Raw genomic sequence first — 23,825 nt, forward strand, 5'->3', positions numbered from 1 at the left:
TCAGAGGGGCCCGTGCACCGTGACAAAGGCACCATGTTGAGGACTCGTATATATTGACAAATATTGTACTTAAATCTCCTGGTACAGCCGTGAGCACTAACTGGTGACTGACATATACATCACCAACACTACCAGTGGCTCGAATACACACAACTATCAGCTTGTCGTGCACATCAATCATTTTACCTGGTGGTTTGAATAATAACTCTGGGGCATATTATCAAGGGGGTTTATCTCCGCTTTTTTGGCTTTAAAAGCCAAGAAAGCGGAGATAAAATTATCTCCCTATTACCAAGCTGTTGCTAACACCAGTTAGTGACAGCTAATAGGAGATAGCGACCATCTTGGGCCCCGCTTTGCATGTCAGTGATATTTATCACTAATGACATGCAAAGTGGGCGTGCCAAGATGTTAGCGACTGGAAACAGTCCCTAACATCGCTATCTCCTATTACCAACTTTTGGAGATATTCGCGCTAAGCGCGAATATCTCCAAAAGCTAACACCTGCCCTGAGCAGTTCTTAGCCATGTTATCCAATGGGAGGTGGATAACATGGCTAAGAGCATTTGCTCGATAATGCATGAATATCGCTGACTTTTCAGCGATATTCATGCATTGCGGCCGTTTTTTATCGCATTTGCGATAAACCTTGCTAATAGCAAGGTTTATCTGCGATAAAAATGGCCGATGTGCGGCGATAATTTTTGTCTCTAAACAAGTTAGAGACAAAAATTATCGCTAGTTGTTGGTAATATGCCCCTCTGTTATTCCACTTGTGAGACAACGTATATTTAATGTGTCAGACAAACTGGAAAGGCACTTTGGCAACGCCATTAAGTAGGGGGCTTCAGAACCCTACCAAGGACGCCTCGTGCTGGAACATACATTGCAGATAGCAAAAACAACATTAACTTGAAAGTCCACGCACCCACTGTCAAGCTTTCCATTTCCAGCCAAGGTTAATGTTTTTTCCGGTGTTATGTATTTATCGCAGGGCAACACGTCTACAGCAGCTCCTACGGTGATATCATCTTGGAAAAAAACTTCTGTATTTTATTGCCTCAGGCGACACCTCGATGCAAATGAACATTAATAACAGCCCCACACAATCATGCCTAAATTAAGTTTTGCATTGTGAAGCTCCTGCCGCAAACAAGCAAAAAAATCACATAACAAGTGAATTTGGGAACCAGTGCAACTTGTAACAATCACCTGATAAGGTGAGGTTTCATTGTTTGTAGCTTGTTGGACATATTTTCGCTTTAAACAAATAATATAGCCGAAACAGTATTTTTTTTACACTGCACTAGAACGCATTTTTATTTAACGTGATGGGATATCATGTTAAATTAATAAAATAAACACATACAAACATTGTATTTAAAATGTTCTGTGCACCTCACACCGGGCTGCGGTTTCTTGTTTGCAATGCCTCGCTCGCGCACACCCCTCTGTCTTATCAAGAGCAGAGAATGGACCACACATCGCTGTGCTTTTGTTAAATGAAAGGAGGACTGTGTGTGGCTGCTTCACACGAGAATGCACAATGGTTCATGATAGCATCGTTTTCAAAACTGTCTTCTGATAAGCAAGCAGATGGCCACATTCTTTGGAAATCAATCTTTGGAAATAATGTCAGAAAACATGAATATGAACCAGAGGCTATTTGTACATTTTTACTTAGTGTGTGCTTTTTATTCGCAATACACTTCATTATAATCCAGTAATTGACCTTGGTGGTGGTTGTTTTAAGGACATCATTGGCCCCATTTACCACATGTTGTTTAATGTGATCGCCAACCTCCCAGAGACATGAACTAACATATGTCTTGAAAATATATAAACCCCTTCCCCGAAGAGAGCTTCGAGAGAGGCACAGTCAGCTTAGTAGAACCTCTGAACATGTACCTACATTTTGATCTGCAGTGCTCCACGGAAAGGAATAGGTTTCTTGTAACTGGTCTTCCAAGTTTGGCCTCTGAAATGTTTCCAAGAACACGTGAAGGTCTGATGCAGTCTCACAACGCGTTCTCCTACATTTTAGGTCTCAGATGAGCACAGTAGGTCCTTACCAAAAGATGCTACAGAATCCTTGGCCACAATCCAGTCTGCGCATCTGAAAGAAAAGACACTTAGCAGGGAAGTGAAGTGTGCATTCTTACATAGTGGCCATCCTTCACTAGTCTGGGTTCCCAGTCACCCTTCCGTCGGACAGCCGTGCACTACTTGCAACTCTGCAGTCTGGTCCTGCAGGGTTTCTCATCCAACAGCGGAGGGATGAAGGTGTCACTGTGAGATAGCTTCATATTGCTGCTCCAGGCCGGGATGCTCTTGCCTTCCCTCTCAGGCACGTCACCATGGAGCTCATGTCCAGAGTCTCCATGACTACACTCACCCTGGTGGAGCTCCATCAGTTCAAGCTCGTGCTTGGCCGCCGTTTCTAGGACACGCTGCTTGTTGTAGTACTTGACAAAGTTGTTGATGATGGGGTGGATGGGTAGTGCGATGGCGATGACCCCACACAGGAAGCTGATGGCTGCATTCAGTTTCCCTAATGTTGTCTTGGGATAGATGTCTCCATACCCAACCGTAGTCATCGTTATGATGGCCCACCAAAAGGACTGAGGGATACTCTTAAACAAGGTTTCCGGGTGGCTCTGTTCCATGGTGTATCCCACAGCTGAGAAGACAAAAATGCCAACAGCCAAGTACATGAGGAGCAGCCCGAGCTCCTTGAAGCTACTTTTGAGCGCATATGTCAGAGTTTGAAGCCCTGAGGAGTGGCGCGCAAGTTTGAAAATCCGTGCAATTCTCATGATTCTTAGGGCTTGGATGGCTTGCTGCACATTTGTTAGCTCCATCAAAGTGGCCCCTAAGTGTGTCAAGGTCAGACTGACATAGAATGGCAGAATGGCCAAGGCATCGATAATATTCATGAACGACAGTGCAAAGTGTAGCTTGTTCGGGGAGGAGATAAGGCGCAGGACATACTCAAGAGTGAACCAACCAATGCAGGCTGTCTCAATGTTGTCCAGCACGGGGTGCTCCACGCGGTTCCCCTCCGCGTCCTCTACCTGGAGCTCAGGGATCGTCCCAACACACATGACCACAGAAGAGACGAGAATGAAGAGAAAGGATAAAACAGCGACGACCCTAGCTGGAAGCGAGGACTCCGGCTTCTCGATGAACTTCCAGATGTACTTCTGGCATCGCTTCCAGCGGCTTTCGGTGGTGTCCACCCCTAGGTCATCCAGGATGGTCTGCACCCTGAGCGCGATCTCCTCCATCTCCTCCTTCTTCTCGCTCAGCAGACTCTTGCAGCAGTCATCCAGCAGGTCCAGGTTGACTCTCCAGAACTCCATCTCGTTCTGGAAGCAGAGCGGGCAGATCCCCTTCTTCATGTGCACCTCCCCGAAGTAATAGAGGTCGAGGATGCACTTGAAGACATCTGGGTCTCTGTCGAAGTAAAATTCTTTCTTGCCGGGGTCGTAGTCATCACAGACAGAGAAGATGGCATCATACCCCCCAGAGACACAGTCCACCAGCTCGGCCAGGCGGGTGGCCGGGAATCGGTTCAGGATGTCTCCGTAGAAAAGGTGCCGCATCCCCCCGACATTGACCAGGATTTCCACGTCGTCGCTGCATTCGGACCCTTCGCTCCCCAGCTCCTCGAAGGTGGAACTGCCCATCATGTTTGGGCGGAACTGTTAATGTCCAATTTCTTTCCAGTTCTTGTCAGCGGGTGGTCTTCGTTCGAGCAGTTTAAAGCAGGCCAGGCATCTCCTCGCAAACATCGAGGCAGACGAGAAGCGCTCCGCTGGCAGCAGGGAAGCTGGCAAGGTTTGAGCGCTTAGACTGTGTAGATGAAATGCAACAAGCTGCCTTCAGGGAAAGTGAACACTCAAACGAAAGGCAGACAAGCAGTGTTTTTCTTGTTTCCGTTAAACTCCGAGAAAGACAGAACTAAAGTAAAGCCACACTGTGCTGGAGAGCTGGGTTCCTCTTAGATTTTGTTTGTTCCATGGGAGAGCGTACTTCAATAGCTATTAGTCAAATCATATAATACAATCCCGCCAAAAACAAGGATGATTTCAGTAGCTGGCAAAAAGGAACGCCTCCTTCGGATGAGCATACCAAACTCAGAGCAAGTTCTTCCGAAGTCCGGGCCGATTCCAAGGTCTCTTCAGTGCCAAATTAAGAGTCGCGCGCTCCAATTGTCTGAGTCGGGTAGTTCGCAGAGAATGAGCCCCTGTCTGCCTTTCTGCAGCTAGTCTTTCTCTATGTACAAAGGGAATTCCAGAGTGACGTAGATTTTCAGGTGGCACAGCGCCCTCTAGCGGTTATTCATAGCGAGTCAGAAGTAGAGCAGCAGAAAACCAAGGTTGTTTTCAGAGATCGACTGTCGAGCTTTTTACATAGCAGTTCATCTTTCTCTTTCTGTGTTCTGCACGCAGGGTTTGTTAACTGGAATGTTTTCCTCTTTAGCGTGTGCCTCATTTCACTGTTTTTCTTTTGTTTTAGTGATGCTTGTTGTTTGAGGCAGTGATCGAAGTTCACGATCGGAGGGGGCACGTGTTTAAAAAAAAAAAAAAAAAATTATAAAAGGTTTTATTGTTAATTCAAGCTGAACATTGCCTTATGCCTACAACCCGGAGGCCGGCGGCTATCATTCAAAAATGATTCTATGTTTACAGTTCCATAACCGCCTCAGGTGCAGGTGTCGTGATACTTTTAGGCAATCCGTAGTGTTAAAACAGCACATACTTATAACATATCAACATAGCGCCAAAATAAAGTTAACTAAATGGGAATTTAGCACTGTGGGGGTGCGAAGGCCTGACTAGGCCTCGGACGCTGCGCTGCCTGCGGAGCCAAAGTAATCGACACGCACACACTGCTATGCTGGTGTGGACCGGAAGTGCCGTGCCACTTCGGTCCCTTTATTTAAAGCTTTCTGGCCACGCCTGGCCAGAAAGTGATACATTGTGGGTAGTGCTTCCGGGGGCTCAACCTGAGACCCTCGGAGCACTAGAGCGCTACATCCCATCCCGAATTTGGATTTTCAAAAACATAATAATCAGTTCAGCATGCGAAGTCAGCCAGTCTGTGATTGGGCCGTGGATTAGATCTAAGATTGTATTGCCACTTGCCTCTCGGAGGGAACTGGTCTCGAGGGGGTCCCGGCGATGGCAGAGATGGTTGTTCTGCGGTATCCGGGGGCAGGCATGTGGTGTTGTTTGTGGCTGTATTCTCTTCTTCTTCTCTTGCTGCAGGTATGCCACTGTCCGAGCTCTGTCCTTTTGGTGTAGGTATTGGCTTGAACCATGATATGTTACGAGTCACCTCTTCCCCATCTCGGCTGACTGTGATCGCTGTTCCTCTGGTTTCCTTGATGACCCAGGGTTCTGGTTCAAATGGTGTCTTGAATTTTCCTCCTGGTCTCCTTGTTCGAATCAGCACGGTCTCTCCTGGATTCAGGGTTTTTGTTTGGGCTCTCCTCTTGCGACTTGCTTTCTCGTTGGTCCTTCTTCTCCGTTCTTGTGTGTCTGCTGGCGAGTATGGTGCGGGAGTCCAGTTGTCGGCCATGGGTAGTAGGTCTCTCCGTGGTCCGGCCAGCATCAACGCCCATGGTGACTGCATGGTGGTGCTGTGTGGTGTGCTACGATATTCTCTTAGGAAGGCTTGCAGTGCTTCTTCTGGGTCACTCCCTTCTGCGGATGATATTCGCAGCACTTTGTTTATTGTCCTCATGAAGCGTTCCACCTCGCCTTTGGCTTGTGGCCATTGAGGGGTGATTCGGTGGTGGTTGATTCCCAGGTTCCTTAGAAACTCCTTGAACTCTCTCCCCTGGAATGGGGGCCCATTGTCTGTTTTGATGACCATCGGAATGCCGAATAGGGCGAATGCTTTGCTGAGGATGGGGCGAATGTTCGTGAAGCTAGTTGATGCTGCTGTTTCTACTATGGGGTACTTGGTGTAGTTGTCCATTAGTACTACTGTGATTTTCCCATCTGGGAAACTTCCAAAGTCTAGGCTTAGCCACGCCCATGGTGATGGGGCATGGTCTTCCGTGATTACTGGTGCTGGCACTTCAGGGCTGCTGGTAATTTGGCATGCTCGACACTCCCGCACGAGGGCCTCAACGCTCTCCTCCATGTTGGGGAACCATATCTTCTCCCGCATCCTCGCTTTCATTCTGCGGGTGCCTTGGTGTCCTTCGTGTGCCAGGGCGGTTGCTTTCTCTTGTAGTGCCTTGGGGATGACCACTCGAGCTCCTCTCAGTATTAGACCATTGTCAGCGCAGCTGAGGTCATCGTGGATCTTCCAGAACTGTTGTAGGCGTGTTCTGTCTGTCTCGTTCCACCCATTGGTCTCTTTCAGGAAGTTTACCCACGTTCCGGAGTGTATTGCTTCCTCACTCTCTTAACAACTGCATCACTGTCATAGTGTGAGGTGATGACATCGGCGGTTAGTGCGCAGGGGCATGCTCCTGCTGATAGCATATTGATGAATTCCTCGGTCTGGCTTTCTTGGTCTGCATTGTGGGACTCTTCTGTGAGGGGGTGGCGAGACAGGAAATCTGCCGGGTTTTTCGCCCCAGGTCTGTACACAAGGTCCATTTGGTACTGTTGAACTTGGATAGCCCAGCGTTCAATCCTTGGTGGTGGTTGAGGTGCGGTGCCTCGGAATAGGGGAATTAGCGGTTGGTGGTCCGTCACCATTCTGAACGGGTGGCCAGATATGTAGAGGTGAAAGTGGGCGCAGGCCCATTTGACTGCCAGTGCTTCTCTCTCAATTTGCGAGTATCGCGACTCTGTCGCTGTCAGGGCCTTGCTTGCGAATGCCAACGGGGCCCACACCCCGGGTTCGAATTCTTGTGACAGGAGGGCTCCTAGGCCCACTGGGCTGGCATCTACCAATACCTCGGTGGGTCTCGCAGTATCGAAGTATGCCATCGTTGTGCTGTCCAGCAGTGCCTCTTTGATTCGGTGAAATGCTTTGTCTTCAGATTCCGTCCATTTCCATGAGCTGTCTTTCTTCGTCAGGTTTCTCAAAGGCTCTGATTGGGTATAAATCTTGCACAGTACTGTGCCATCCCTAAGAAACTCCTCACTTCGGACGCGGTTGATGGTGCTGGAGCGTTCTTGATGGCGTGGGATTTGCGGGGGTCCACTTTCACTCCGTCTGAATCAAACACGTATCCGAAGAATTCTATTGATTTTCTGAAGAATTGGCATTTGTCTTTGTGTAGTGTAACGCCATACTGTGCGAGTCTCTGTAGGGTGGCTTTCAGTCTTCCGTGGTGTTCCTCACTCGTTTTGGCATGAATTAAGATATCGTCGCTGACGTTCAGCACTCCATCAAGTCCGGATAAGATTTCTTTGATTGTGTTTTGAAAGATCTCGGCTGCGGATGATATGCCGAAATTTAGTCGCTTGTATCGTCTCAGCCCCAGGTGTGTTGAGAATGTTGTGATGTAGTGGCTCTCTTCCGCTAGTCTGAGCTGATGATATCCTGCGTTAAGGTCTAACTTAGAGAACCATTGGGCCCCATTGAAGTCAGTCAGTATGTCATCTACTGTTGGGGTGAGGTGCCGCTCCCGCCGAATGGCTTTGTTCGGGATCCTCATATCTATGCAGATGCGGATTTTACCTGGTTGGCGTGGCTTCTCGGCTATCACCATCGGGGACACCCACGGTGTCGGCCCCGATACTTTCTCAATCACACCTTGTTCTTCAAGTTGGTTGAGTTCCTTTTCTACGGCGGTGCGCAGGTGAAATGGTATCCTTCTGTGCCTCAGTGCCACTGGTTGAATGGCGGGGTCGATGTGTAGTTTGATCGGCGGTCGTTTGATGGTACCGAGGCCTTCAAAGAGTGTGGGGAACATTTCCAGGATGTCTTCCGTTTGGAGAGCCTTGACGGCGTTTGCAAACGCAATGAGGCGGAGGTCTTCTGCTGTGTTGCTTCCTACAAGTAGATCTGCTTCTTTGTCTATGACATGGAATGTTGTCGTCACCTCATTGTCTTCCGCCTTCACTTGGACTACCATCTTCCCTCGCAGCGGGAGGGGTTCCTGGCTGCCGTATGTTAGTATTCGTGCCTTCGAGGGAATTAGCTTGGGTCTTGGCTTCAGTGCTTTATAGTGTTGGATTCCCATGACATTCCCGGTGGCTCCCGTGTCAATTACGCCAGTCGCTGGAGATCCATCGATATGTATTTGGCATTTTGGCTGGGGCCTTCGCCGTCTCTTTAGTTCGCTTACGAATGACACGTAGTAACATTCATCTTCATCCCCTGTGGAGGACTCGTCGAATTGGGCTTGTCTCGGTGATCTGTTTGATCGAGACGGCGTTGCCTCGTCTAGTGATAGCTGCCTCACGGCTCCTGTGATTGGTTTTCTTCCTGACGCTCCTCTTCCTCGGGCGCCACCCCTGCACACGCTTGCGAAATGGTTGGGTATCCCGCATTTTGAGCATGTTTTGCCACGTGCCGGGCATCCATCTTGGTTGTGTTCGTCTCTGCCACAGTATCCGCATGGTGTTCGGCGTGGCGTTTTGGTCGGCCATCTTCCTCTGCCTCCCCGACCGGTGCTGCGGACTGCGTCTACCCTTTCTGTCTTCACCACGGTTCCTGCTTCTGCCCGTGGGTTCAGGGCTGCTTCCATTGCTGTCGCACGTGCATCCGACAGCTCGTGGGATCTGGCAAGGATTAATATTTCTTCAAGAGTAATGCGTGGTTGCCTTAGGATTAGTGTCCTCAGGTGCTTGTTGCGACAACCCTGAATGAGCTGTGCGGTCACTTCCTTCTTTTCGTCATCATCAGTGCACGTGCTTATGAGGTCTCTCAATCGTGCATGGAACGCGTCCATAGTTTCTCCTTCCCTCTGTTTGGATTGGCGGAATTTGAATCGCTCATAGTGTGGGTTTAGCTGGGGGTCGAAATGTGCGTTCAGCGCGTTGACAGCTGCGTCATAGTCATCGTCATCCCCCGTGTCTGGCAGGTGTTTGAATAACTTGTATAGCTCTGTGCCCCCAAAGTGTAGCAACAGGGATCTTTTTACTTCGTTATCCTTCTCCCTGGTAGCAGTGAAATAGTTGTTGAGCTGTCCTAGCCACACGGCCCATCTGGGGGCTGCTGTGCCCGGGTCTATCAGTTCGCTGAATGGTGGTAATGCCTGGATCTGTGAGTGAACTGACGGTGTTGGTGGCTGTGTTCCGAGGTTTAACGCCGGTGCTGGGGGTCCTGCTTGCTGAGCCTGGCCGGCTCCCCCAGTCGCTCCTCCTGGGTTTGTGGTCATTTTGGTGCTGGGAGGTAGCTTGGCGCTTTCCCCTTAGGTGCCTTTCTTTTAAATTGCTGGTTGCACTTGCTTGGGCTTGTTGGCGTTTGCTTGAGCCAGTGCTTGTTGGATTGCTGGTTGCACTTGCTTGTGCTTGCTTGAGCCAGTGTTTGTTGGATTGCTGTTTGCACTCGCTTGTGCTTGTTGGCGTTTACTTGGGCCAATGCTTGTTGGTGCTGCCTTGTGGCGTGGCTGGCAGCCTCGCTGGATTGCTTGCGTGTTCGCTGGGCCCCGCATTCGTTAGGGCCGAGGCTCTCTTTCTCCTTTCGCGCTCCTCTGGGGCCGGGCCTCCTTGACGACGTCAGCGCCTCACTTCTGCGCATGCGCGCGCTGCCGGGCCTGCTGCTGGATCGCCGTCTTCGGTGTGTTCCTGCACGTGGGCCGATCTACCGCTGCCGTCGCCGGTGCCACACGCAGCTCCTGGCACACGCTGCTTACCGGTAAGGAGATCGTTGTAGCGGATGACGGGCTGGTTTCTGTTGCCGCCCCTGCTTCGCTCTAGAGCTGCGGCCAGAGTGTGTGGGCAGTTGTTGCTCGGGCATGCGGTGCTGTAGCTTGGTGCTATTCGATCTAGGCGCATCCTACCTTCGTCGCCAGTGTTGGGGTGCGAAGGCCTGACTAGGCCTCGGACGCTGCGCTGCCTGCGGAGCCAAAGTAATCGACACGCACACACTGCTATGCTGGTGTGGACCGGAAGTGCCGTGCCACTTCGGTCCCTTTATTTAAAGCTTTCTGGCCACGCCTGGCCAGAAAGTGATACATTGTGGGTAGTGCTTCCGGGGGCTCAACCTGAGACCCTCGGAGCACTAGAGCGCTACAAGCACCAATGAATAACCCCCTAATCCCGCACCCCTTGTCGTCTCAGAGTGCAGCCATAGCGCCATCTAGTGTGCAGAAGTGTTTTCCACTGACCCGATAGGACCATCGTCAGGTGCCAACCCTATCTAAGTGTGGCCACCCTAGCGAATGAATGTACCAGTCTCCGACCATCATCCATCCCTATTCGGATTGATGAGCGACACCCCCCAATCGTAGCCATTCAGAGAATGGGGCCCAAATGTCGACCAGCCTGGATCTGCTAGGCATCTGTTCCCAGAACCTCTCTAATTGGTCTTTGCAGTATGTGACAGCCCTTATCCCATCCGCCACCTTCGGTGGTCTTTGTTTTCTTCAGTGGATGGGCACCTGCCTCTTGGCCATTAGCAGCAACATTGCAGTAAGTTTGCGCCTCGCCACGGGGACATCTCGTACATATCCCAACATAGCAAGCATAGCCGAACCCTCGAACGCTTCCCCTGTGATATTCCCAATGTGTTGAAATACGTCCTGCCAATAACGTGCCACAGGAGGGCAAAGCCAGGCCGTATGTGTAAATGTGGCTTCTGGCGCACCACAGCACCAACATCCTGTATCTGCCCTGAGACCCATACGGTGTATTTGTGTCGGAGTGCGGTATAAGCGGTGTAGATAGTTAAAATGTATTAGCCTTAGTCGGTAATTGGGTGACAGGAATTCCAGCTGGGTGCAGCAATACAGCCATTGCTCCTCTGTAATGGTTAATTCTGCCTCGGCCTCCCACGCCTCCCGGGAAGTAGTGCGGATGATTGGGGATTCTCTCTGTGTTGTGCTGTAGATGCGTGTGATGAGCTTGCGGGGCGAAGGGTTAGACAGTATGGGGCAGATTTATGATAACTGGCGCATCCCCAGGGATGCGCCAGTTATTTTGCGCCGCAGCTCCGCCACCCATGGTGCAAAAACAGCAAAGATGCGTGACGCATCTGTGCCGTAAAGGTGGCGCATTGCTGGAGTTGCGTCGCAAGCGCGACGCAGCTCCAGCAATGCTCTGGGGGGCCCTATCTGTCCAATGCTGCATCAAGCCTTACGCCTGCTTTAAGCAGGCGCAGGGTTTTGACGCAGCATTGGCCTGAAAGTGACTGAGTGAAATCTCATAGATTTCACTCAGCCACTTTTGCAAGGGGCACCTGCCCCGGAACACCCACCCTGCGCCGGAACACCCACATGTGGCGCAGGGCTTTACAACGTGACGCATCTGCCTAGATGCGTCACGTTGTAAATTGGTCATAGGGATGCGCCACGTTTACGCCGCAGTTGCGTGACGCAAACGTGGCGCATTACCAACATAAATCTGCCCCTATGTTTTCTAGCGCATGTATCATGGGGGGCTCATGTGGGAAGGTCTGGTATGTGGCTCTGCATGCAGCTCTCAGCTGGTAGTAAAGTAGCATGTCCGAGGCGGTGGGGGTTTGTGAGTTGCGCAGGTCTTGTATCGTTAAACATTCTCCAGCTGGATAGAGGTCACTGCCTTTGTGCAACTCATGTGCACTTGCCCTCAGCGATACAGCCTTATCTAGTAGTGGGTTAATTAGTGGGTTGCCGTTCAATGTCATATAGTACCTCCTGGTGTGCTCTTTTGGCAATATTTCCCCAAGCCCAGCGTACGCTTTCAACTGTGTCAATTTCATTTCTCGGGCGTTTGTAGGGCTGGTACACGGCTGTATTGAGTGGAAGTGGCGCAATCCTGCCAATTTCGATTGCCACATGGCGCTGATAGGGGGAAGGGTGTTGCCAAAAATGTAAAAATTGGGCCTGAGAGCTATATGCGTATAGTTCAAAATCTGGAGTGCCTAGACCTCCCTGTGTAAAAGGTAGGGTCAATACCTTCCATGAAACGCGAGGTTGCTTGCCTGCCCATATCAGATCCAAAATATATTGTGCAAGCGCCTGAAAAAATGCTGACTTAGCGGCATGGGGATGTTTGCAAACAGATAAAGGAATTTAGGGAGGATTACCATCTTGACTATGGCTATGCGTCCCGTCAAGGACAGGGGGAGACCCCTCCATCTCGCTATCTTGATTTCTAGCCAGTCCATAACCCTGCCATAATTAACCGTCCATAGGTCCTGTATCGTCCTACTTATACGAATGCCCAAATAGCGCACCTCGCTGTCTACCCATTGGATCGGGAACTCCGAGGTAAATGGTGTGGTTTCGTCAGTCAATGGCAACATAGTCGATTTGGCCCAATTTATTTGTATACCTGTCAGCCCGCTATATCTAATGAATTCCCGCATTAGGATATTGAAGTTTTCACGGGGGTTGGTCAGGTAGATGGTAATATCGTCTGCGTACATCGAGACGATAATACCTCTCGTTGTAAAGCCTATACTTTTGTCTGTATGATGTTGTCGAAGCTTCGCCGCTCGCGGCTCAGTGGCAATGGCGAACAGATGGGGAGAGAGCGGGCACCCCTGCCGAGTACTCCTTGTTATGGGGAAGGGTGGAGACACCTGGCCATTTACCCGGACTTTGGCGGACGGGTCTGTGTAGAGAACTTGAATTTGCTTAATGAAGAGTGGACTGAATCCCATGCGAGAAAACAAAGTAAAGAGGAACTTCCACTCTAAAGAGTCAAACACTTTTGTGGCGTCAAGTAGGGCAGCCACGGCCTGTACGTGGGGCGCCAAATAATGGAGAATCCCAGTAATGGTGCGCAGGTTGTGGGCCGTGGAGCGGCCTAGTATAAAACCCGACTGGTCTGTTAGTGCAATTTGCGGTAGCATGGGTTGTAACCTGTTCGCTATTAATTTTGCATATATCTTTGCGTCTAGGTTGATAAGGGAGAGAGGGCGGTAGGAATCCGCTTTGGTTGGATCCTTTTCAGGCTTCAGGAGGGTGATAATGGTAGCTTCGCGTAATGTTGGCGGTAATTCCCCCGTTTCCATGGCTTCTAGATACATTCGTAGTAGTCTAGGTGCCAGTATGTCAACATACTCTTTGTAAAACGCCGCAGTTAGACCATCTGCCCCAGGGGCTTTATCTCCCGGCATGGCGCCTATAACTTGCTTTACATCCTCCACCGTAACGGGCAGTTCCATATATTTACGGGCCCCATCATTGAACCACGCCAGTCCAATGTCATCTAAATAATCAGCAAGATCTGTTTGCAATGGTGTTACACGTGAAGTATAGAGTCTGGAATAGTAATGGGTGAATTCCTTCAATATATCAGGAGGGGTCTGGAGCACCTCACCCTCTGCAGTATGGATTTCAGAGATATAGTTGGCGCCTCTGGGCGCTCTTAGTAAGCTAGCCAGTGTCCTGCCGGGCCTTTCGCTTTCGCCATACGGCCTAGCTTGAGCATGTTTATGCATATAAGTAATCTCTCTCTCTCTGCCTCAGTTTGGAATTCAGTCAGTTTCATCCTAATGCCAGCTATCGTGGCCGGTGATGGGCAGTTAAACTGTTGTCGCTCCAGGCCCCAAATTTCCCGTTCAAGACGTTCTAGTGTGTTGCGAATGTTTCTCAGTATTCCCGTCTTCAGGGCGATACAGTCTCCTCTCGTGACCGCCTTGAAAGCTTCCCAGAGAGTTCCGGGGGAATCCACTGAGCCCTCATTTAATGTGAAATATTCTTCAATTCGACCCCGAAGCTCCTCCCTTAAGGCTTGGTCTCGCAGAGCTCCCGAAGGGAATCGCCACGAAAAAGGTTGTATGTACTCTCGTGGAAGAGCAAGGTCTATCTGTGCAGGGGCATGATCAGACATGGTGCGAGGAAGGTGGACCGCGGCCACTACCCAGGCATGGAGATCGTTCGAGAGCAGACTGTAGTCGAGTCTGGACCAGGCATTTCTATGGTGTGTTACACATGTCCCCTCCCTTTCTGCAGGGTGTATTGCCCTCCAGGAGTCAATCAGATCAAGATCTGAAATGATCTCCCTGAGGAGATCCGCCGATTGCGGGTGGTGCACGCGAGAGGCTCCCTGTCGATCCAGATCAGTGGATAAAGTGACATTGAAATCTCCGCCCCGAAGTATCGCGATGTTCCCCAGCTTTTTAAGTTCATGCCATAAGCTTTGGAAGAATTCCGGGCTGTCAGTGTTTGGGCCATATGTGTTCATTAGTGCTATGGGTGTGTTACAGAGTGCCCCCACTAGTATTATATATCTGCCTTCCCGATCCGTCAATGTGTTGTACGTGCGCCAGTGCAAGCCCTTTCGCAACAAGATAGCGACCCCTCTGGAATAATTAGAATAATTGGCGGTGACGACCACCTTCCAGCGTCTATTCACCAGCGCAGCTGCCGCAGAGCCTATAAGGCGGGTTTCCTGTAAAAAACAGATGTCTACCTTGTGTCTAGTGAGGTAGGAGTGTATAAGCCTGGTCTTTCTGCGGTCATTGAGACCTCGCACATTCCATGTCATGCATTTTAAAGATGTGGCTGTGTCTGGATTAGCCATCTTGGTCATCGGAGAAAACGCCATGAGGCGCCATAAATGCTAAAATCTGTACGGCACCCTGAACATGTTCACACTTTGGACCTCTTAGACAGCACCGCAATGGAGTATGTGTACATAATACAATCTCAACATAATACTTCTGGACTAATGTCTGGACCTTTGACGACAACTTCAGCGACCAAAACAACCCCTCCGCCCTCCCCCTACCCACACCAACCCCCCAATCAGGTTGTGATCCCCTGCCACCCCCCACCCATACATATCCCCAAATCAAAAGTTATAACCCAACATGAGGAATCATCCTAGAGGGTTTGTCTGGTTGCCAGAGACAACCCCTGCACATGGCAGGGTGGCCAAGCTGAAACAGGTGAACTGGCACAAACCCCCCGCCTGCCTGTAACGTTTTCAAGCATATTTATAAGGCAGTCCCCGGCACCCAGAGTCTTTCAAAACGTCTCTATATAACACCCCCTGGAGGTCAACTTACCCCAACCTTGTTATCTACAGGCCTCCAGCGACCCAAATCGTCCTCTGAATTCTTTCATGCCAATCTTCAATGTTAAGTCTCAGTCATTATCACTCTGTCTGTCTTGTGATAGGCCATCATCCTGCGTCTGGAGTGAACGTTGATCTTTAGCCAGTTGTTTAGAGCGGCTTTAGCGTCTGTGAAAAACGTTGGCTTTCCCGGACCTTGCACTCTCAGTTTAGCTGGATAAATTAGGGCATATCTCGTTCCAATTTGTTGAAATATTTTTTTAGCAGGGACGAATTCCCTCTTCGCCGCCTGAACCTGTAAAGTGAAGTCCGGTTATAGGGCAATCTTGTTTCCTTTGTATTGGATATTGCCTTTCTCCAGGGCAAGGCGTAATATCGTGTTGCAGTCTCTCTAGTTCAGTCAGTCAGTCAAAAATTCTTTATTTCGATTAATTACAATCATAAAAGACAATACAAGGAACATAAGCCTCCACACGTTAAAAACATTTTAAAGATGGGCATTCAATTTTTACAATTCATAAATACAATGTCTAAAAAACAATAAATACATACTGTACAATATAAAAAGACCCTTAACCAAGGCTATTGAATCTAATTTTAAAATGCATCATTTGATAATTCAAGTTAAAGCCATGATCCCCTTATGATCCCACTGAATGATTACATTTAAAGGAGTCTTCTTTTGTTTACCCGGGCCGCGGTTCAAAACTCGAGCTAGAATTAGTCTCGCTGGCGCTCCAGGTTTAGGCCGCGGGCCTAGTGTTCTATGCGCTCGCTCGATGAGGAACATGGACGAGAGACCGGGGCCAAACAGTTCTTTCATCATATCTTCCACGAAGAGTTCCATGTTTGCAACGTCCGTCGATTTTGCCACTCTTGTGATGGGTGCTTCCAAATCCTCGTTCTTTTGACGTATGAGGTCCAGCACCTTGTCCATGCCTCTGATCTTTTTTTCAACCTCCGTCTGTCCCTCCTCTGTCTCGGTTATCCTCATCTCCAGGACACTCACTTCTTGTTTGTCCATACGCTGGGTTATTTTGTCCATCCGGTCGGCCAAGGCATCCATTTTGGTGTCTATTCCCTTCAAACCATTTTTGAGTTCAGGGAACATTGCCTTAACATCATCAGCTGGGAGTTGGCTCGCCGCGCGCCCCTCGGTTTGGTTATTTTCCCCGTCTTCCGTCTCTGCTGGCTTGTTCCTTTTTTTCCCCTCAAAGTTGATATGTGGCTGGCGCGTGTCAGGTTTTCCCATCTTTACCGCGTCTCAGTGTTCACTGTTGGAGTAGGTCTGGCAGAGTAGGCCCTTGCGACCATCGCCCACAACAGCAAGGGCGACAAAATGGAGATTCAGCTGTACGACAATGGTTCCAGACGTCACCCCGAGGAGCTGCAGGTGTTCACCTCTGCACCCCGTGTCCTCTATGGACAGCGGGAGCGGCAGACTCGTTTCCGGCCACTTTCATCAGTTCTGCGATGGGGAAAGTGGAAGGGGGGCAGGATGCGCTGCGTGTTGTTTTGAGCTGTGGTTCAGGTGTTGCGCTGTGCCTAAGTGTATTCATGCCCTTTCTCAGGCTCGGCAGCTATCGCCACTGCAGCGATTTCTCGATCCTCCAGGAGCAGGGAGATTCGTTAACAGTCTGTCGAGCTGTGCCTTTCGGGATCCTCCAATTCTAGGGCGTGCTACGTGGGGGCACGCACTTCCCATCCGATGCAGGAGTATTGCCTGCGCAATTTGTTGTGCTGTGTTCAAAGTTATTCAGAAAAGGGGGTGGTGATGAACAGAGTGTCTGAATTAAGCAGACCACTCTTACCCAGTCCAAAGATCAGGGCTTGATCCATCACCGTTTTTTAGCTCACTGCACCATCCCAGCTCAGAACCTGGCTACATGCAAATTAGTCTGTTCCTGTCCCAGTGCATGATGGGAACAGGGCAAACCAAACTACCAAGCCAATTCTTATACTGGGAAGGAAACAAGCTTCCGGGCAAAGGTGTCTGGCATTTCAGCCGTCGTCGGCCCGGCTTGCTTGAATCCTGATGGTGCAATGAGCAAGGGACTCACATCTGAGTATACTCTTCCACGCTTATGGTGGACAAAATGATTCAGAAAAGGGGGTGGTGATGAACAGAGTGTCTGAATTAAGCAGACCACTCTTACCCAGTCCAAAGATCAGGGCTTGATCCATCACCGTTTTTTAGCTCACTGGTGAAGAATTGGCTTGGTAGTTTAGTCTGCCCTGTTCCCATGATGCACTGGGCCAGGGACAGACTGATTTGCATATAGCCAGGTTCTGAGCTGGGATGGTGCAGTGAGCTAAATAACAGTGATGGATCAAGCCCTGATCTTTGGACTAGGTAAGAGTGGTCTGCTTAATTCAGACACTCTGTTCATCACCACCCCCTTTTCTGAATCGTGTTCAAAGTTAAGCGGGTCTATCTCTCCCCCCACTTGTGAGGCCGACAGCAATCGTGTGGCATCCGACCCCCTCCACACCGAGTCCTGCCAAATGAGAATCCCACGCACCTACTTCGCTGGGCGCAATTGTGGCCAGATCCGCCGCTGCGGGGGAGGAATCGCTCTGAGTGTGCTAGCTTCTGATCTCAATAAATCAGCCTCCCAGTCTTCAGATCTCTGCTTGTTCCCTCCGGGAGGTGCGGTAGTGGGGGAATCGCGTTTTGCCTCTGATACCGTGAGCGGGCGCTGCACCTCCGGTTAGACGCAGAATGGCGGCTCGTGCAGCGAGTTGTCCCGTATCTGCACAACAGTGGTCCGGTTGTGCCCCTAGACTGTCGGTGGTTGGGCAGGCTTCAATTTATCCCAAGGTGGGCACTGTCGGGACACTATTTCTCGTGCCTCCGCTGCCGAGGGTTGGGGGGGTGTACCCCGCCGCCGCAGGGTAGGGAGCGCCCAGTGCTACCCTCCCGCTTCGCTCTCCACACAGCCCCCCCCTCCTCCGGGATTATTTGCGCCTCTTCCGGGGGTGTAAGCGGGGGCCCCGTCTCGTACCAGTCCTTGCAGTCGGGCGCCTCAGGCTGCAGCCGCTCCACTCCCGGGCTCTTCCGTTCCCGCTCTCAAAGAGTCGGAGGCCTCCCGCACGGCCTGCCACCACGCAAGGTCCCGGCTTCAGATCCCCGGGCAGGCCTCGATCGCACCGGAGGGCTTTCTACGTTCGCGGCGTCTTCCAGGTTGGGCAGCGCCTCCAGATTTCGCCCATGGGTGCCTGGGGATATCTACCTCAAATGCACGGGCTTGAGGCCGTGTTCAGCCGCATCTGTGCCAGATTAAAGATGGATTGATGCGCTTGGCCAGCGGAGCCACTATAGCAGTCGGCCATTCTGCTGCTCGACCAATCCATGCCACCGACAGGGGTGTTTTAAAATGTGTAGCTAGATCTATTGCACTAATGAGTTCTTGAGTAAGTTCCTGTATGTGTCTATCTTTGATAAAGCCTTTTTGGTCTGTATGGAACTGTCTGTGTTTCTGTTATCACATTTGCTAACTACAAAGACAGAGGTCAAATATCAGCCTATGTCTTCTGCAATACTGTTATCTTTTTAACTTGGGAATTGGTATTTAAAAACTCCTCTCATCTTGTAGTCATGGAAGGAAAAGTAAAGTGAATTATGTGACAGACTTACTCTGAAAATAAAGAATGTCATTTTTGTTAACACACAACAAAATATAAACAGCTGTAAATAAAATGGACGGATACGGCAGTTCAGAAAGCAAAAAGGAAGCACATTGTTTTTGTAATTCTGAAGTGTGATGGAACTAAAGATTCAATTAGGATCAAATCAAATTAAGACACTTTAGTTGGTGGTGCACCAATGATAAATATTCACTAAAACCCGATTTCCACACATTATTGTTTGCGCCCTGGGTAGTTTTATCAGTAAAACTGTATGTCTGAGAAAATGTAGTGCCCATTTCAAGGGCAAAGGTTTTGCCTGTAAATGACAGTGCGCTACCACACAATGTTTTCCTTACATTAAAAATCACCCCTCCTCATGTCCATTTATCCCTTGGGCGCGGCCGGAATTTTTCCGGGGTGCAGCAACATTCCACGCGTGCGCATATACGTGCGCATATAAATAACTATTCTACGCAGCTCCAACCAGCATTCAATGCCGCAGGTGTCTGGTTACATACACAGACATTTACAGTGCATTAACTAATAAAGGTTTCATCCACTGATTAAATAACTTGCATTTATTTTATATTTACACTCTGTGTTATTTTATATGTACATACTTGAAAGGGAAAGATCAACAATAGCTACATAATATTTTGTTTCTTTAGCCACGCCTTTGACCCCGCCCCCAAGCTAACTCACCCCGCCCACATTGAGCACAGCATTACAGTTCTCTAACTTTTTTAAAGCACTTAAGTTGGACAGCTGGTTTGAGACCATGGTTTTAATTTCGAGGGGTTTGTTAAAGGAACTATTCTTATTCAAAAACTTTATTTCGGTCAACTCATCACATTTTTTTGTATGAAGTTTTAAATGTTTAAAAAAAATATTGTATGCATTAAGTGATTGCTTTATATTGTTATGGACCACGGAAATACAGTTTGTGAATAAGAATAAGTAATGTAACTATTCACATTGCGTCATAAATATATGGCACCGGTTTCAAATGTCTCGTTAACAAAGGTAAAAAGTGCCAGAAATGTTCTTTCCCAAGAGACCACAGTGTCTGAGTAGAAATGGGGCATGAGGCATGTGGAATCGATGTTATGTGCCCAGATGTATACAGTGCGGTGAGTGGGTAGCCCGTGTTACAACTTAGCCACAAGATATACCACATGCAGGACGCTAGTAAACATTGGGAAAGGCAGTGCCTTTGTAATCCATGGTTCGTAGACGCTTGACAGTCCTACACTCTGTAAGGTCCAATATGGGCAGTCTGCGTCTTTGTGTCATGAACCCTCTTACGTGTTAAGTCCTAGCATTGAAAACCTGCCTATAGGTTTCAATGAAGCTCCGTGGATAACCTTCCAATGTCGCGACGTGTGTAACTTGCAGACTTTAAGATAAGACCCCAGCATGGTCAACTCTGCATTCCATCCTTCCATGGTCGATAAAAGAAATCAGGCTGCCGTGACAATTAGTATAAATGCGAATGCCAGGGAATCTCTCTGCTTTTTTTTCTGTGCCTGCCATGCGATATTGTGAAAAATGTCAGCTCAAACCAACTCTGTCTCCGAACTAAAAAAAAGGGCTCCTTTTTTTGCCAGATCACAGAAAAAAAAGCCCGAGTCTTATCCAGCAGCAATCAGAATGGCCCTAAAACAAGGATCCTTTCAACTAATTGTAATAGAGTCATATGCAGAAAACTTTATTGTTTGATTAATTAACATCTTTACAATAGAAAAACACTCTGATAATAAAATGTTATAAAAAGAGATATAGTAATACAAACGTTTAAATGATTGACAGTGCATAATTGCATAAAGCCAAGAGGGTATTGGATTTGATTTTTCATAGTTTTCCTGACAGCATGCGTTTTCCGTTAAAAACATATGTGCCATGAGGGGCAGAATAACTTTGGGGCATATTATCAAGGGGGTTTATCTCCGCTTTTTTGGCTTTAAAAGCCAAGAAAGCGGAGATAAAATTATCTCCCTATTACCAAGCTGTCGCTAACACCAGTTAGTGACAGCTAATAGGAGATAGCGACCATCTTGGGCCCTGCTTTGCATGTCAGTGATATTTATCACTAATGACATGCAAAGTGGGCGTGCCAAGATGTTAGCGACTGGAAACAGTCCCTAACATCGCTATCTCTTATTACCAACTTTTGGAGATATTCGCGCTAAGCGCGAATATCTCCAAAAGCTAACACCTGCCCTGAGCAGTTCTTAGCCATGTTATCCAATGGGAGGTGGATAACATGGCTAAGAGCATTTGCTCGATAATGCATGAATATCGCTGACTTTTCAGCGATATTCATGCATTGCGGCCGTTTTTTATCGCATTTGCGATAAACCTTGCTAATAGCAAGGTTTATCTGCGATAAAAATCGCCGATGTGCGGCGATAATTTTTGTCTCTAAACAAGTTAGAGACATAAATTATCGCTAGTTGTTGGTAATATGCCCCTCTGTTGTTAAAAAGGAGCCATACCGTTAAAACCCAGAAAAAGAAACGGACAAGTCACAAGTCCAGAAAAGTCCAACTGTCCGACCACTCACTTTAAGGCTCTATCTCTAAGGAGGATGGTCCCTACAGGGAGAAGGAAAAGGACTTTGGTGTCTTGGCGAAACTCGGGGCCATGAAGTGAGTGGACAGCCAGTAAACCACAGAGGGCTGCAAACAGGTTGGTCCAGAATAAAGGTGGCGACTGACCGCACTTATGAGTGGGTCGCGACCCAGTGCAATAAGATGGAGATTTGGTTACTGGCACTCCCACTGCATTAACCCTTTTGCCGCTCCTGTGACAAACTTGGTAAACCGGATATTGAGCATCAGGTTCTCTAGGTTCATGGCTGCTAAGATGGCTTGGTGGCAGGAGTGAACACCAAGTGTATTCCATTCGCCCCGTAGCAGCATCCTTCGAACGTTGAGTACGGCAGGGCAAACACACGCCACATGCTCAATCGACTCTGAAGTACACCCACACCCCTTGCACATTGTATTGTCATTTGACTGGCACCAATTTGGTAGATGTTGAAAGAAAGGCCATTCACCCATCCTGAGGGCCAAAAATCTTTTTTTCCATGCTACTGCAAAGCGGCGAAATAGATCTGGCACCGCAGTAACTGGCTTAAACCCCGATAAAACCATTCAGGCATGTTTGCGTTTTGCCAATTGTGCCCTATCAGATTGAAAAGACCAGGACCAGGACCGGACTCTTTTTTTAATGTACGTTTTGAGGGCCTGCTGGGATGGGTTAATTCCCCAGATTTCAGTCGCTTCCAGCATTTGCAATGAGTGTTCCAGATGGCAGCGGTGTTTTCGACCCAATTGGCTGGTTGATATTTTTTGCCACAGCACAGCCTCCAGGCTTCCTTCACTTGAAGTGCGCAGTTTGTTGCACAGCTTGATAAAAGTGCCGGCCCCAACCCTTTTATGGTCTGGAAGACCGAACTCAAGTCTTATCTGAGCTGGGTATGAAGATTCCGGAAGACTCCATACTCGCTGGAAGATTCTTGTTATTATATTGCAGGAGTCCTTCCGCAGCATAATCTCCTGGCCATAAGATAAATAATTGGAGGTTTTGGCTTTCATTTTTTTTTTGTAAACAGAGTGTTATTAATTTGTAATAATCATAGAAACGAATCACATACATCACACTGTAAGCACGTGCGAGTTCCATTGTACATCTCAAAGGTTTTGGCTTTCATGACGGTTAACGATAGTATCCCATTTGTCAAAACCCAGGGAGCACCACAGCCGACCCAGCTGGTCACAATGCCAAAGCGGCGTAGCGGTGCTGGCGGGTTTGTGTCCATTTTCTTAAAGTAGATTCCCAGGGGCCTCTTTTGAGCAGTGACTGCTGTTGTGCTGTTCATCCAATGTTAGGGTTTCTGCTATTTCAACAACTTTTGTCCCACCAAGAGGGTATAGAGTCAAAATATCGAGTTTTTATTATCGACTAGACATAATATTGAGTAAAAAATATAGAATAGACATAATATCGACTAGACATAATATAAACTACCAAAATATCGACTAGAAAATTGAAATATCGAATAGAATGGACATAATATCGAATCAAAAATATAGAATGGACATAATATCGACTAGACAGAATATAGACAACAAAAATATCGAATTTAAGATAAGTTAATATTAATTTAATTTTTAATTTTTGTGTAATATAATTCTGTAGTGGGTTGTGGGTTTATAGGGGAATAGGGTGGGAAGTAATTTAATTATAATTAATTAAATATGTTATTTTATTTATTGGTCTTTATTTAGAATTAATTGTTAATTAATTATTAATTGGTAATTAATTAAAATATAATTGGTAATTAAATTTAATTGATTATTTGATAAATATGTTAATTTTAGTAATTTATTTTCTGTGGCGGGTTGTGGGTTTATAGGGGAATAGGGTGGGAAGTAATTTAATTATAATTAATTGAATATGTTATTTTATTTATTGGTATTTATTTAGAATTAATTGTTAATTAATTATTAATTGGTAATTATTTAAAATATATTGGTAATTAATTTTAATTGATTAATTGATAAATATGTTAATTTTAGTAATTTATTTTCTGTAGCGGGTTGTGGGTTTATCGGGGAATAGGGTGGGAAGTAATTTAATTAGAATTAATTAAATATGTTATTTTATTTATTTAGAATTATTGTTCATTAAATATTAATTGGTAATTAAAATATAATATGTAATTTATTGTAATTGAATAATTTATAAATATGTTACTTTTATTACATTTGTTTCTGTAGTGGGTTGTGTGTTTACAGGGGAATAGCTTGGGAAGTAATTTAATTGTAAGTAATTACATTTTTTAAATATTTTTCTTGTGTCTAATTTTTATTTATTTTTATATTGTAAATTAATTTATTGGTAATTGGTAAATAATTAGTATTAGTAGGTAACTTTTAATATTAGTTAATTTTTATTTGTAATTTTAATTAATTAATTTATATATTTTATAAAATTGTAAAATATTTTAATTATTTTGTAATTGGTATTAATATTTATGTTATTTATATTTATATATGAAGTATTTACTTTCCCTACTGTTGCACTCACTGGAGTGTGAA

The 23,825-nt window shown here is 47.4% G+C and overlaps 1 protein-coding gene across 1 annotated transcript; it reads right to left on the reverse strand.

Annotated features, from left to right (window-relative positions):
* Nucleotides 1–1,305: 1,305 nt before the first annotated feature.
* KCNF1 (potassium voltage-gated channel modifier subfamily F member 1) lies at nucleotides 1,306–4,218 on the reverse strand. Its single transcript, XM_086925193.1, has one exon. It carries the CDS (start codon nucleotides 3,691–3,693, stop codon nucleotides 2,224–2,226), a length of 1,470 nt encoding a protein of 489 aa, XP_086781319.1. The 5' UTR covers nucleotides 3,694–4,218; the 3' UTR covers nucleotides 1,306–2,223.
* Nucleotides 4,219–23,825: the final 19,607 nt, after the last annotated feature.

The sequence above is a fragment of the Lissotriton vulgaris genome, chromosome 6, assembly GCF_964263255.1.
Source record: "Lissotriton vulgaris chromosome 6, aLisVul1.2, whole genome shotgun sequence".
NCBI classification, from domain to species: Eukaryota; Metazoa; Chordata; class Amphibia; order Caudata; family Salamandridae; genus Lissotriton; species Lissotriton vulgaris.

Bases quoted from the DNA above. Each gene is read 5' to 3' on its own strand.
- KCNF1 (XM_086925193.1), bottom strand. From the start codon at position 3,693: ATGATGGGCAGTTCCACCTTCGAGGAGCTGGGGAGCGAAGGGTCCGAA.